General features: G+C 31.5%; 3 protein-coding genes across 6 annotated transcripts; 1 reads left to right on the plus strand and 2 right to left on the minus strand.

Annotated features, from left to right (window-relative positions):
- Positions 1-343: 343 nt before the first annotated feature.
- On the minus strand, positions 344-3693 carry LOC139085884 (protein lifeguard 1-like). Of its 3 annotated transcripts, none has more exons than XM_070634066.1 (8): positions 3536-3693; positions 2418-2477; positions 1688-1962; positions 1457-1583; positions 1093-1285; positions 1010-1029; positions 745-939; positions 344-675 (listed from the first exon to the last, which is right to left on the minus strand). In XM_070634066.1, the coding sequence occupies exons 2-8, from the start codon at positions 2473-2475 to the stop codon at positions 602-604; spliced, it is 942 nt and encodes a 313-aa protein (XP_070490167.1). In that variant the 5' UTR covers positions 2476-2477; positions 3536-3693; the 3' UTR covers positions 344-601. The 3 variants fall into 3 exon arrangements, with proteins under 3 accessions (XP_070490167.1, XP_070490168.1, XP_070490169.1); XM_070634067.1 differs by lacking the exon at positions 3536-3693 and adding an exon at positions 3068-3317; XM_070634068.1 differs by lacking the exon at positions 3536-3693 and adding an exon at positions 2977-2995.
- A 485-nt stretch (positions 3694-4178) lies between these two features.
- Positions 4179-5724, plus strand: LOC139085885 (zinc finger Ran-binding domain-containing protein 2-like). The gene is made up of 5 exons (XM_070634069.1): positions 4179-4381; positions 4473-4601; positions 4668-4709; positions 4781-4845; positions 5049-5724. Exons 1-5 carry the CDS (start codon positions 4305-4307, stop codon positions 5528-5530), a joined length of 795 nt encoding a protein of 264 aa, XP_070490170.1. The 5' UTR covers positions 4179-4304; the 3' UTR covers positions 5531-5724.
- Positions 5607-10427, minus strand: LOC139085879 (uncharacterized). Of its 2 annotated transcripts, XM_070634061.1 has the most exons (5): positions 10267-10427; positions 8270-8331; positions 8115-8213; positions 7839-7997; positions 5607-7784 (listed from the first exon to the last, which is right to left on the minus strand). In XM_070634061.1, the coding sequence occupies exons 1-5, from the start codon at positions 10278-10280 to the stop codon at positions 5737-5739; spliced, it is 2382 nt and encodes a 793-aa protein (XP_070490162.1). In that variant the 5' UTR covers positions 10281-10427; the 3' UTR covers positions 5607-5736. The 2 variants fall into 2 exon arrangements, with proteins under 2 accessions (XP_070490162.1, XP_070490161.1); XM_070634060.1 differs by having other exon boundaries at positions 7839-8213.
- Between the last annotated feature and the right edge of the window lie 1791 nt (positions 10428-12218).

Raw genomic sequence — 12218 nt, forward strand, 5'->3', positions numbered from 1 at the left:
CTTGAGCAAATTTACAAATCCTTTGAGCACAAAAGACGAAGACTTTTCGGCCTTCTCAATTTTTCCAAATTTCTTTGTTTGTATTAGTGAACAAAATTTCAGGAGTCTCTACTTGAGTCTGTTCTATACAGTAATCCATGTTATTCGAATGAATATTTTTCCACGTTTTGTTTACGCGGGGCGTGAAACAATTTCAAGGTTAAGATTTATTTATCAACTGATATTTACCAGAAAGTTTAAAAATAAATTTTTCCAAATTTCTTTGTATGTATAAGTGAACAAAATTTTGTTGAGAATCATCCAGACGTCACCTAAATTACAAACAGACCCCCGGAAAAATCTCTTTGTTCTTTTGAATAAGCTGAAAAGCTTCTTTATTCTTTAATGAGACATAAATAAATTATTATGACAACAAGGTATTATGTAGAAATCTAGAATTAAATTAAATAATGCTTAAAGACACATCGTAGTATAAGTCGACAACCATATCACACAACATTTTCATAAATTTGAAGCTCCAACAAAGTAATACTCTTGTTTAATGACAACCATCAAAAATATATTAATGCACTTCATTATTCCGAAAGGATGACTCATCAATTTAGTCCCGTGATGCTCCAATAATCGTCAGAATGTAAATGAATATTTGAACAATGTCAACGTACAAGTTCAAAGCTATTAAGGAAGAATGAAATGGTAGACGTGAGACATAAGATATTTATAGCAAATTGTCAATTTTCTCACCTGCAAAGATATATTCTTCAGGACTAATGGAGTACTTATGATTTCCACCCATCATAAGTTGTGTATCGTATATCAAGTAAATACAGAAGATCAAAGCCCCAACAGACGCATAAACGAGTGTAATAGTTTTTCCGGGGAAGAATATAGCAATAATACCAAACAGCATAAGTATGATTGCAGCTACAAACAAAATTCCTGTAAATAATACAAAAATAACATTAAGGACATCGTCTTATTGCTGAAACTTAACACGTCTGCCATTTACCTCCCATTACAGTAAAGTCCCTGAAATAATAAAAAAAATTATTTTTTTATTACATTCAGGATATAAATGTATCATCCTCATACCATTTCGTCTGGAATGCGAAAATAGTAAGTCCAAAGCAAACAGCAGCTGTAATTCCAACAGCCAAGAAAACTTCGAATTGAGCATATGAAGCAGTAATCATTCCAAGCAAGAAGCTTTCAGCTAATGTGAACAAGGCTAGGAAAATGAAGTTCATTGGGAATGTTCGACGGACGCTTTCGCAACATGCCATTGCTGGAATTGAATTGAAATAGAGTTTTAAGTACTAGATTAAAAATTTTTAACCGTTAAAATTTGAATTTATCTCAACAAAAACCAGGAATAAAATTCAAATTTTTGAAAACCGTTAAATTTTTTTGAAAAATTTTAAATATTCAAAACGGTTAAAAATCAATCAAATCTCACCAATCATTGTCACCAAAGTAACGCCAAGTGCAACAAAGAACATTTCATGATGTTGCCTTGCCCACATTCTAGTTCCTTCATGAAATACAAATAATGAAATTAATCCTAGCGTAACCAGTAATTGAACCTGTTGATATTGAGTAAATAATATTCATTAAGCATTAAATAAAGTAGATTAATAGGAACAAATAATCAGCATTAAACACTGATTGATTTGTAAGGTAAACTTACGCATAGAATTGAGTAAACTTTGCGTATAAAGGCCTTGCGAATCGACTGCTCAGTAAAGTCGAAATTCTTATCAGAATCTTCGGGATCGTGATATGGTGCCATATTTGGTGAAGCTGGATTGTAAGGCGTCTGATGTGGATATGCTGGATTATAACCTTGAGGTTGTTGGAATCCCGTCTGTGGTGGATAGCCTGGTTGAGGTGGATAACCTGTATTTGGCGGATATCCCGGATTCGGCGGATAGGGTGCTTGTCCGTAAAATTGTTGATTAGGATCTACAAAGTGATAATAAATGAAATTCAAAGGAAAATAAAATAACGGTTATTCAAGATTTGAAAAGTAACGGAAGTTCAAATTTTGAACTCGAGAAAAAATTGTGCAAATAACAAAAACGTGTGCGAGACAGAAGTGCGACAGTCATCGATGCTATTGGCAAACGTGACAAGATTTAGTCATCAAAAATCTTATAAGATTCCAAATAGTAAATCGTGCGAAAAGCAACAAAAAGTGATTATATGGATCATTAAAATCATCATAAGACACTTGAATGTTGGGAACATTCAGTGATATTTAATTATCAGGTTGATAATAAAGCTAATAAATCAGTCTTGATCGTGCTATATTGTGATTCATAATAATTCATCTTAAGGTGCTTTTTCATGTGTAGATAAAAAGTTACAAATATTTACACTTGACGTATTTACGTCAAATGCAAGCTTTTTATTCTTACCTGGCTGTTGGGTTGGTGGATAGTAAGGTTGTTGCTGTTGTTGTGGATTTTGCCACATGTCTTCAAGAAAACAAATAAATAATAAGTAATCGTCAGTATTGCTTATTGAGTCTTGTCTGTGTTTTGATAAAAATATAAAAACAGATGACATCAAACAGGCACAAACATTAACGTGACAAGCTTTTTTCTGTTATCATGAAACAATATTAAGCATGTCAAAGACTCATATTGAAGCGTTTACATGATATGATTTATACTTTTTTAGCGCTTGCATAACATATGATTTTTAATTTAGTATAGAACATTTAGTATGCATTGCAGTCAGTTATCATTGCCCTCAATATCTATGGTAATTTCCATGTTTCCGTCTCACATGAATAATAAATTCAAAGGTAAAATTTGCAGATAGGTATTTAATTTATGATAATAGAGTACAGATGATATTTCAATGTTAATCACAGATTTTAATGAATTGTAGAGACACAAGTGGTTCGTTCCATGCCCTTAACATATATTAGCACATACAAAACACCTTATATAGTTATTCAAATTTGTTTACACGATTGTAGAGATAAGACAATTTAAAATTATAACAATAGCTATTTGAACAATTTTAAATGTGAGTCATCCACATGAAAAATAGTCGGCACCTGCACTTTCTCGAATCTTCAGATTTTATCTAGAAAAATTCTAGACAAAACCACTTGTTGTGGCTTCATACTTTATCATCCGCAATACACTTTTCTCAATGTCGTTGCGTAGCACTCGATGCCTGTACACAATTGAATGATTCTGAACTCACTTTCAATTTCGCAATAGTTGTAGGAAAACAATAATGTTAGCACAGCTATTATTAATACATTTATGTGAAAATCATGTGATAGAACACTTTAAGGTAATGAACAAGCCAATGAGAATTAGGTAAAAAGTTAATCAAAATTATGTGATTCACACAATAATTGAAAAATCGATGGAGAATATGGCATTGCTTAGTTTATGTTAATGAACTGTCGTTGAAATGTTTAAGAAAATTATATCGATTTTTCTGGATATTAAAAAACTGAGTTTAATTCGGTCACTGTTAAATACGCATGAAGTACAAACAATTGGATACTCACTTATTTCCTAATTGATTCTTCTTGATTTTAACTAAATTTACTTCACTATGCACCGTTTTAACAGTTTAATTAATTACTTTTTCTGATACTGCTTTTTTTAAAAATAATTTCCTAATTTTCCGAGCTTGCTTTGCTTTTGTTATTTTATTGAAAACGTTCTATGGTGAAATTCGATGTGTAAATTTTTGTGGTGTATAAATTTTATTCACCATTTGCTATATAGTTTTCATGACTAGCTTGTCAGTCTTTTAACATAGTTAATATTAAGAATTTTTATTTATTTTTTTTTTTTTTAGAAAAAAACAACGACTATTGAAAATTTCAAATTATTATGTACAGAAGAATTTTCGAAACTTATTTTAATGAAAAAGTAAAGAATAATCAAAAAACCAGCTTTCAACTATGATTATTAGACAAACTATATTAAATACCTGTAAAACATCTATTTAGCAAGTACTAGATAAGACCCTGTGTCTTTATTGATACCTAGAAACTCCTTATATTTGAATTAAATTTAAAATTTTTGGTCTGCAAAGTAAACATTCGAAATTATTTTCGGAAAATTTTTCAAAAATTTCAAAACCGTTAAACAATAAAATTTTTAAATTGCCCTTTTGTTTTCATCCGCAACATAAAACATCAAAACAAACAGCATAAAATAATCATATAAAAACTTGACAAACCTCGTTGCTAGTTCTGAAAAGCTTTTTTTTTCTTGTTTGAACAAATTTTTATCTTTATAGTATTTTTTAAGATTTTTTTATAAAGCATGTCATCTTCCAAAAGTAGTAAATCCTCAAAACCTTTTCATAAAAATTCCGGAGATTGGTTTTGTCCGGATAAATCGTGAGTTGTTTGTATTAAATCGCTAATTAATTCTTTCATATTGATTTTCTGCTATTTATTGCTTACAAAAATTTTCTTCTTTGTCCATAAGATGCAATAATTTAAATTTTGCAAGACGTGATAGCTGTAATCGGTGCAAAAAACCTCGAGAAGATCCAAAAAAGAAAGGAAGCGCTGGCATTGGTTCTGCTCTAGCAAAATCAAGCAAAGGATTGTTTAGGTATGCAAAAAAATGCATATTTTGATGCAATAGATTAATAACATACCGGCTTTTTCTATTTTCTAGCGCTGATGACTGGGCCTGCACAAAATGTGGCAATATAAATTGGTTGGTTCTTATCAATTTCTTGTTAATTGATGATAATAATATTTGCTGGATGTACTTTTGATTAAATTTAGGGCCAGAAGGAATCAGTGCAACATATGCAATGCAAAAAAATTCCTAGAAGAGGATGAAAGAACGGGTAATTTTTGGTATTTTATGGTATTTTTAGTATGTATTTAAACGCTTTTTCTAATTTATATTCTTACTGAAAGTGACAAGCTTTGCAAAACTTCTTTAATGCACTTTAATCTTTTTGATTAAGCTTTCAACTTCAGTGATTAACTGGATCTTAAAAATTGACAATTATAATTAATTTATCACCATGTTTTTGATTTCTTAAAGGTCTCGGAGGTGGATTTAATGAAAGAGAAAAGGTAGAATACAAGCAACGAATATCATCAGATTCAGATGAGTATGATGAGTTTGGTCGAAAGAAAAAAAACAAACGCAAGAAAACATCCAGTGAAATGGATTTAAAGCGTAAAAGTCGCCGTCGTGATAGGTCGTCGTCAAGAAGTACTAGTAGTAGTAGTAGTAGTTCAAGCAGCACACAAACAAGTTCCTCAAGTTCTAGAAGCAATTCTCCAAAAAGGAGAAGAACGAGTCGTACAAGAAGTCGCTCAAGGTCACGAGATGACAGGACTAGGAAATCGTCAGAAAGCTACGAACACCAACGACGCGAAAAGAGCAGGGAAAAGTCACCAAGCAAAAGCAGGAGTGAGAATGAGTCGGAAGAGGATGAAGAATCAGGTGATGAAGATTTATCAAAATATAATCTTTTTGATGATGATATTGACATTGAAGCTTTAAAAGCGAACAAATAAGCAAGAAACACAAAGTTATATACATTGAAGCTAAGTAATTATTATAAATCAATTTATTGAAAAAATTTGCGCTTTTAATATTAATTTCGAAGACATTATTATCAATTTAATCGTTTCTTTATCCTCTTAAATACAAATGAATTAGAAATAAAGTGAAGCATGTATAGATTTTCAAAAAAAAGAAGAAATCAATCTACTTATTGTATTTAATTAGTATCGTACCATTGCTTCTTCATCCATGAACTCTGTTTGACTTTATTGGCAAGCTGTCGATCCAATACAACAAATGGCTCATTATTTCCAAGACTTTCCCTGTAGCTTTGCTGTTTATCAATCTCATAGTTTGGACGGTAATTGTTAGCAAGAGAATCAGCAGGAGCTTGTGCAAATTGAATTGCATTGGACGGTTGAGCATGATATGCTCGTTGTTCATGTCGATTAGGACGATAGTCTCGTGAGTATGTTGTATTTCCTTCAATTACATTCGTTTTCTTTCTTATTTGGTAATCCTCTTTCGGCAATGCAGCTCTTCGTCCGAATTTTGGACTTTTCCTTGGATATTGAGGGCGTTGATAATTCTCAACATTCCCTTCCGCTCGATATCTCTGTTGTTGTTGGGCTGCTAAATTGTTATTTTCATTGTCAGAATCAACAAAATCGACAGTCTGCATCCTTGGTCGTACATTATCATCGTCAAATGACACATCGTAATTCTTACGTGGTTTCCTTGACACTGACAAATGTTCACTGAACTTCTCTTTTTCAATCGGATAACTCGCGCCACGACCTAATGACAAACTTGTCGGTGAACGTGTAGGAATTTTGAAATTTGAAGGTGGCTTTAGCTGCTCAACGATTACTTCATTATTTTCATCAAACATTTTCTCTTCCGGAACATTAACTTTATTTTCCGTGAGTATTTTTGTGACATTATTATGGTCGACTTTTTCTTTTGCCTTCTTCTCCTTCTCTTTTTCCTTTTGTATTTCTTCCGGCGCTGGTCCTCTTGACGGTGAACGCTCTTTTATCATATAATTTCTCATTGCTTTTCTGTATTCTGGTGTCGATTCAATTGGAATTTCATCGCTGTCAAAGCTTTCATTTCTGGAAGTCTTTTTAACGGAATGAATTTGACTAATTGGCGGAACATTTATTGGCAAATTTAAATTATCAGGCTTTCTTTCTTGGCGTTCACTCGAGGATAATTGAATATGCGTTGCAGGCTTTCTTACAATCGGTCGTTGCCTTGGAAACTCTACATAGTTGTTACGATATTCCGGATCATAATCCATATTACCATTAAGGCATAAATAATCTTCACGTCCTTTTGAACGTTCAGGCATTGTGCTACAATCATAGCTTTTATATTTTTCACTATATTCAGGCACTTGTAAAGGAAACTGTCCGTCTGAATGTAAATTATCTTGTTGCTTAATAGACTGTTGTCGACTGTATGACTTCATATCAATCTCTTTGTAACGATCCTTGTATTCTGGTCTCATTTGAGTATCTCCTTTAAGGTACAGATTATCCTGTTTCTTAATTGGAGCACTTTTGGTAAATTGATCATATGTCTTGTATCGATTATTATATTCAGATATAGGATTGTATCCATTTGTGTACTTTTCAAAATGACTTTGTTGAGGAATTAGTGCACTTTTCTCTCCTATCACTGCCCTATATTTCGAACGATATTCCGGAACGTAGTTGTTATTTTCATAATCAAGCTTTTCATGGTAACGGTTCGAGCAACTCACACCATAGTTATTATTAAGAATTTTTGCCTCCTTCACTTGCCTCGAGTCTTCCATAATTTGTGCTTCCTGTTGTCTCCTCTCGACAATATCTTTCCTTTCGCAATCAACCTTTACTTCCTTAGATTTTCGTCTCTCGTGTTTTGAATGATAGCAAGGTATCTTATTAGACCGATTAATACTGTCCACAGAATATGGAATGTATTTACTTTTATATTCAGGAAAGAGTTCAATATTTCCAACTAAATGTAAATTGTTAGGCTTCTTTATCATAGGCGGTCGAGCACAACTTATCACATGATCAGGATATGCACGAAATTGAGATTTCTGTTCGGACCTATTGTCCATAATACCAGGATTCAATTTTATATTTGTTGGCCTTCTAATTAGGCCTATTCGGGGTGAATAAGGACGTGAGAAGAAGTTGGTGTCATATTCAGTTGAATAATTTAAATTATTTAGTGATGAATCAGATCTATAAAGTCCAGTTAAAAAAGGATCTGTGGGAATAAAATCATTAGCTTATTAAAAATACAGGAAGGAAGTAAACTTACATGCATCAACTTTTAAATTCGAAGGTCGATTGATTGGAGGTAATTTTCCTATACACGGTTTCTCAGTATATGCTCGCCTGTACTCTGTACTTTTTCCATTAAGGAGCGGCTCACTTCGATTATTATTACACTGAAGACTAAGGTTACTTTGGAAGAGATCTAGAAGTAATACAATAGACACGTCAATCAGAGAGTAAAATGATAATAAGAGTGAATTAGAGCATGCAAGTGAATTAGTTATAACTAAAACAGATACTACACTCTTCTTGCAATTACATGGCTTTCTCCTTCGATAATAATGCAAATCATCAACAGGGATATACTCGAACGGAAAATGCTTTGGCTTAAATCGATTTGTACAGATTGCTGACTTATCTATGGATGAAAAGTTTAATGCTGCAATATGGAATGAAAATAGAATTGGAACTAACCAAATGAAATTTCAGGCTCAGAAATACTTCTAGATCTCAGGTATATATCACCATCGTAATTCCTGTTTATATATAAAGGAATTTGTTAGAATTTATAAACGAAAAATTAGTTCGTTGCTATAGAACTGCCTATATTGATGTAAAGCAATTTCTACGGTCGAATGATTCAGGTATTTTTATAAGAATAAACATAAAATCAATTTTATGATGACCATGTGCCAGACGAAAAATTTTCACGAGAGGCCAATTCATTCTTTTCATTAAAACGGTTGCTGATTAAAATCTGACCTCCAAGAAATAGCATGAAAATGACCTAAATATTTGATTATCATTTAAGCTCTTTTGTAGCTTGTGAGAAGAAAAGGCAAATTTTTATCGACAGAAGTTCTCACTGAATTAATAATGAATCTAAAGTCATTGTAAGCTCCTGCTAAATATTCATTGATATAAATTCTTAAAGTAATACCTCAATTACTTTTTTAAAATATTTTAAATGGAAATGAAACTGTTTTTTCTTCTTGCTCGTTTACAGACTTGTTACTTGGTCGAATTCCAAAAATACACTAAATAGCTTGCTGCCTAGGCGAGAAGAAATATTCTATTTATTTACTATGGAAAAGAATTCCATAATAATATTAAAAGTGAATGAAACTTAGTTTATGTTTATTTCCATAATTCATGTTTTCGTGAAATTTTCTCAAGCTGCTTTGTATACAAAAGGACATAAAGCTTTCGCTCTTTACATATTCTTCACGTTTCTTATTTTTTAAGGACGTAGATGTGTAAACAATGCAGTTATCAGGTGGCACATAAATTTTTATTCCCATCAAATCACCAAATGGGGAAAAAATTCAATTTCATGGAAGCAAATCTCTCAACTTATCTGATTTACATTATCCATGGATTTTTATTTTTATAATTTGTAGCTTATTTTTAGCATAAGTGTGATTTTTAAGGTCAATTTGACTGTTTTGATGATGTATGAAGTTGATTGATTGAGAATCAAGTTTAGAATGGATCAAATTAAATAAACTTACGGCAATGATGCTTCATTTGTGACAAAATTAAGGTTATTTAAGTTAAAAATAAACAATTGAAATTTTAAATGATAATTTCGTGATTTTTAAAAACAAAAACAAATTCAGGAAATTTCAAATTTTCAAGGCAAATTGAAATTCAAATAAAAAATGTACGTTAAAAGGAGAATTTGAATATTTCATCAAATAAATCAATTAACAACAATTTACTACATTTAATAGACTGGTCAGACCTTTAAGATTCCGAATTAAACAATCCAGGATAAGGAATTTTCAAAATTAGAATAACTGCGCCTAAATCACACCTAAAATCACCCAACAATTTCCAACCTGTTCATTTTATGCATAAACATCCCGGTACTACCCATGCAATGGTACGATACTGTGATTCAATTGTGTTTGTTGTTATAAAATGACGAAGATAATCGCATAAAAGCTTCGCTTTCAATACACATTAAAAAGCTTCATTCAGATTGATTTTACCCTCCTATGTTAACCTTATTCAACATCATATGTATGCATGCATATTGAACATAATAATTTAATTTGACAATTAATAATTCAATGGAACTTGAAAATTGTATAAAAATAGCCGAGTTCAATACCACTCATATCATCAAATGACACTTGAAGGAAGTGCGTGCTTGATAAATAACGGAAGAATGATTATCAAATAAACAACATATTGATTATTCATGAAGATGATGATTAGGCTCTTTTAAATTAATCACTTCTTCTTCTTCATCATTCTGGTTCGCGACCGCAAAAGCACAGCACAAGCAAAGTTAATGAAAATTTTACCCCAATAACCTTCACAAAATCAAATTTATTGTATAACATAGAAAAACTGTTTAATTATCACTTAAAAAAGCCTCGTAAATGAATTATGCATATAATCTACATCCGGAATGGCCAACAAGTGTCCTAGTTTTGGGATATACAGCACCAACCACAACTTACTTTCGATTACTCATGTTAAAGACACTTTAATTTATTGTTTTAATTATTCTTGAACTAAAATGGACGGACTTGATTATTCCCATGCGGTTCCCAAAATCTCTTAAGGATTTCTCAACACATAAGGATAGAAAATTTTCTCCTGCTGCTCAACCATGACTAAATATTCTCTTGTGAATAATTTTCAAATTTCCACCTTTGCAGCTTAAAGTCAGAACGATACTGAAATTCTATTCTATATAAATGAAATGCGAATGAATATATTTTCGTTCAACGATATTCTCATGTCCTTGATCCACATTTACAGTATGAATGGCAAGCTTTCTTCAAAAAATATACAGCATAAAAAGAAGAGAGGAAAGGAAAAATTGAAACAAAAATAAAAATAAAGCTGAGCGATGGGAAAACAACAAAAAATTGGAGAAAGAACGAAGTTCCATTGTATGTGTGGTAAACATTCATTGTAACTTCATACAGTAAATGAGTGAAAGAATCTTGCAGTTGATAGAAGAAATGATTTATTAATGACTTGATGTGGAGGGTATATATGTGATGTGATGAAAAATTCTTTTTATTTTCAGTTTTCCATTTTTTTTTGTTGCCTTAAGTGAATAATTAATGGCATGAGGTTCACGTAAAAGTTCGTGAAAAATATTCTGCTGTGTTATATTGATGATGAAGGTTGAATGAGATTGTAATTATTCCTTAGTGGCGATTTATGGCTGTTTTTGGCAGATATTTTGAAGGTTAATTAAGGAAATGGAAATGGGATAATTTTCACCAATTTTCTTTTTGGGAGTTGATTTTTTCACAGTAGGCTTTTTCCGTATAAATTTATTTAATTGGCCTTGACTCTTTGCTTGTTGATTACAGGTTAGTCAAATTTTCAACGGTCAATTAAATTTAAATCACAGCAAATTCATAGTTATTTTCCTGTTTAAAGCGAATTCGGAGTTTTCGTCCCTTTGATCAACATTTATTTTGAAATCATTCATTTCTTTGTTAATTTTAATACGATTAAGATGGATCGGTAAGTATGTTTAATCAATTAATCAAATAAAATGTCTATTTACAGAAAATAAACTAGATAAATTCAAGATTCAGTCTAACTCAGTAATACAATCCAGTTTAAATAAAATAATAGGCTTTAAAATAAACAAGAGACCAGATGTAAACAACCTCCTACGGCCTCTTGCCAACGACAAACTCCCACAAGAAAAATCGCCTCAAAAGGGATAATAAATGATCTCCAAAAGCAGGTAATCCAAAACTTTAGTAATAAATTACAAAAACTCGAAGAAAAGCAGAAGTGTCAAGTAATTCACATTAAAACCCATTTAAATTCCCACATAAATATGATTTACATAAATACCGTTCGACTTACAACTTACAAGGTTCATTATCCTGACAAAAAGAGCATCCTATTCCTGTCATAGATTTTCCTTTCGTGCTTATGCAACCGTTTTGCAACATATTAGCAGTTCATTTCCGTTACATTTACTTTCACTTTGTAATATAATGTGAATGTCATATAAATTTTCATGTTTATAGAAGCATATCCACTCAAGGAGTGAAAATGTAAGTTTCCGTTGATAGAAAATAATGAATGAGAGTCAAGTACATCAGCACCATCTATCGTAAGTACATTGGCACTAAAAGTATCAACGCTCGTTTTATATTGTTTCGCTTCCGGAATTATTATATTTAATGGATAAAGCTAACACGATAATGTAATTCTATTTATTTTTAGCCATCCAAAAGAAAAATATTTTCGTAATGATAAATAATGAAAGGTTTTTAATATTATTATCAATCCTACAATGAGTTATGTATGAAAATAATCAGGTGTCATAAAGGATTGCACGAATGTGTATATACACACATGGACATATATGCACGAAGTAAGGAATAAATGAATTGAATTTAATGTTTACAATAGCACACGCGTGACAAAG

This window comes from Chironomus tepperi, unplaced genomic scaffold (genome assembly GCF_022539635.2).
Source record: "Chironomus tepperi strain 1889 unplaced genomic scaffold, CSIRO-AGI_Ctep_v1 contig_85, whole genome shotgun sequence".
In the NCBI taxonomy this organism is placed as follows: domain Eukaryota; kingdom Metazoa; phylum Arthropoda; class Insecta; order Diptera; family Chironomidae; genus Chironomus; species Chironomus tepperi.

What these genes read in the sequence shown, in the direction of transcription:
- LOC139085884 (XM_070634066.1), bottom strand. Translation starts at nt 2,475, where the DNA reads ATGTGGCAAAATCCACAACAACAGCAACAACCTTACTATCCACCAACC. An exon ending in TTCGCATTCCAGACGAAATG is followed by an intron (nt 1,030 to 1,092) that starts GTATGAGGATGA and finishes TTATTATTTCAG; the next exon opens with GGACTTTACTGTAATGGGAG. An exon ending in GGACTTTACTGTAATGGGAG is followed by an intron (nt 940 to 1,009) that starts GTAAATGGCAGA and finishes TATTATTTACAG; the next exon opens with GAATTTTGTTTGTAGCTGCA.
- LOC139085885 (XM_070634069.1), top strand. Translation starts at nt 4,305, where the DNA reads ATGTCATCTTCCAAAAGTAGTAAATCCTCAAAACCTTTTCATAAAAAT. An exon ending in TGGTTTTGTCCGGATAAATC is followed by an intron (nt 4,382 to 4,472) that starts GTGAGTTGTTTG and finishes TTTGTCCATAAG; the next exon opens with ATGCAATAATTTAAATTTTG. An exon ending in AAATGTGGCAATATAAATTG is followed by an intron (nt 4,710 to 4,780) that starts GTTGGTTCTTAT and finishes GATTAAATTTAG; the next exon opens with GGCCAGAAGGAATCAGTGCA.
- LOC139085879 (XM_070634060.1), bottom strand. An exon ending in TGAGCCTGAAATTTCATTTG is followed by an intron (nt 8,214 to 8,269) that starts GTTAGTTCCAAT and finishes TTTCATCCATAG; the next exon opens with ATAAGTCAGCAATCTGTACA. An exon ending in GAATTTAAAAGTTGATGCAT is followed by an intron (nt 7,785 to 7,838) that starts GTAAGTTTACTT and finishes TTATTCCCACAG; the next exon opens with ATCCTTTTTTAACTGGACTT.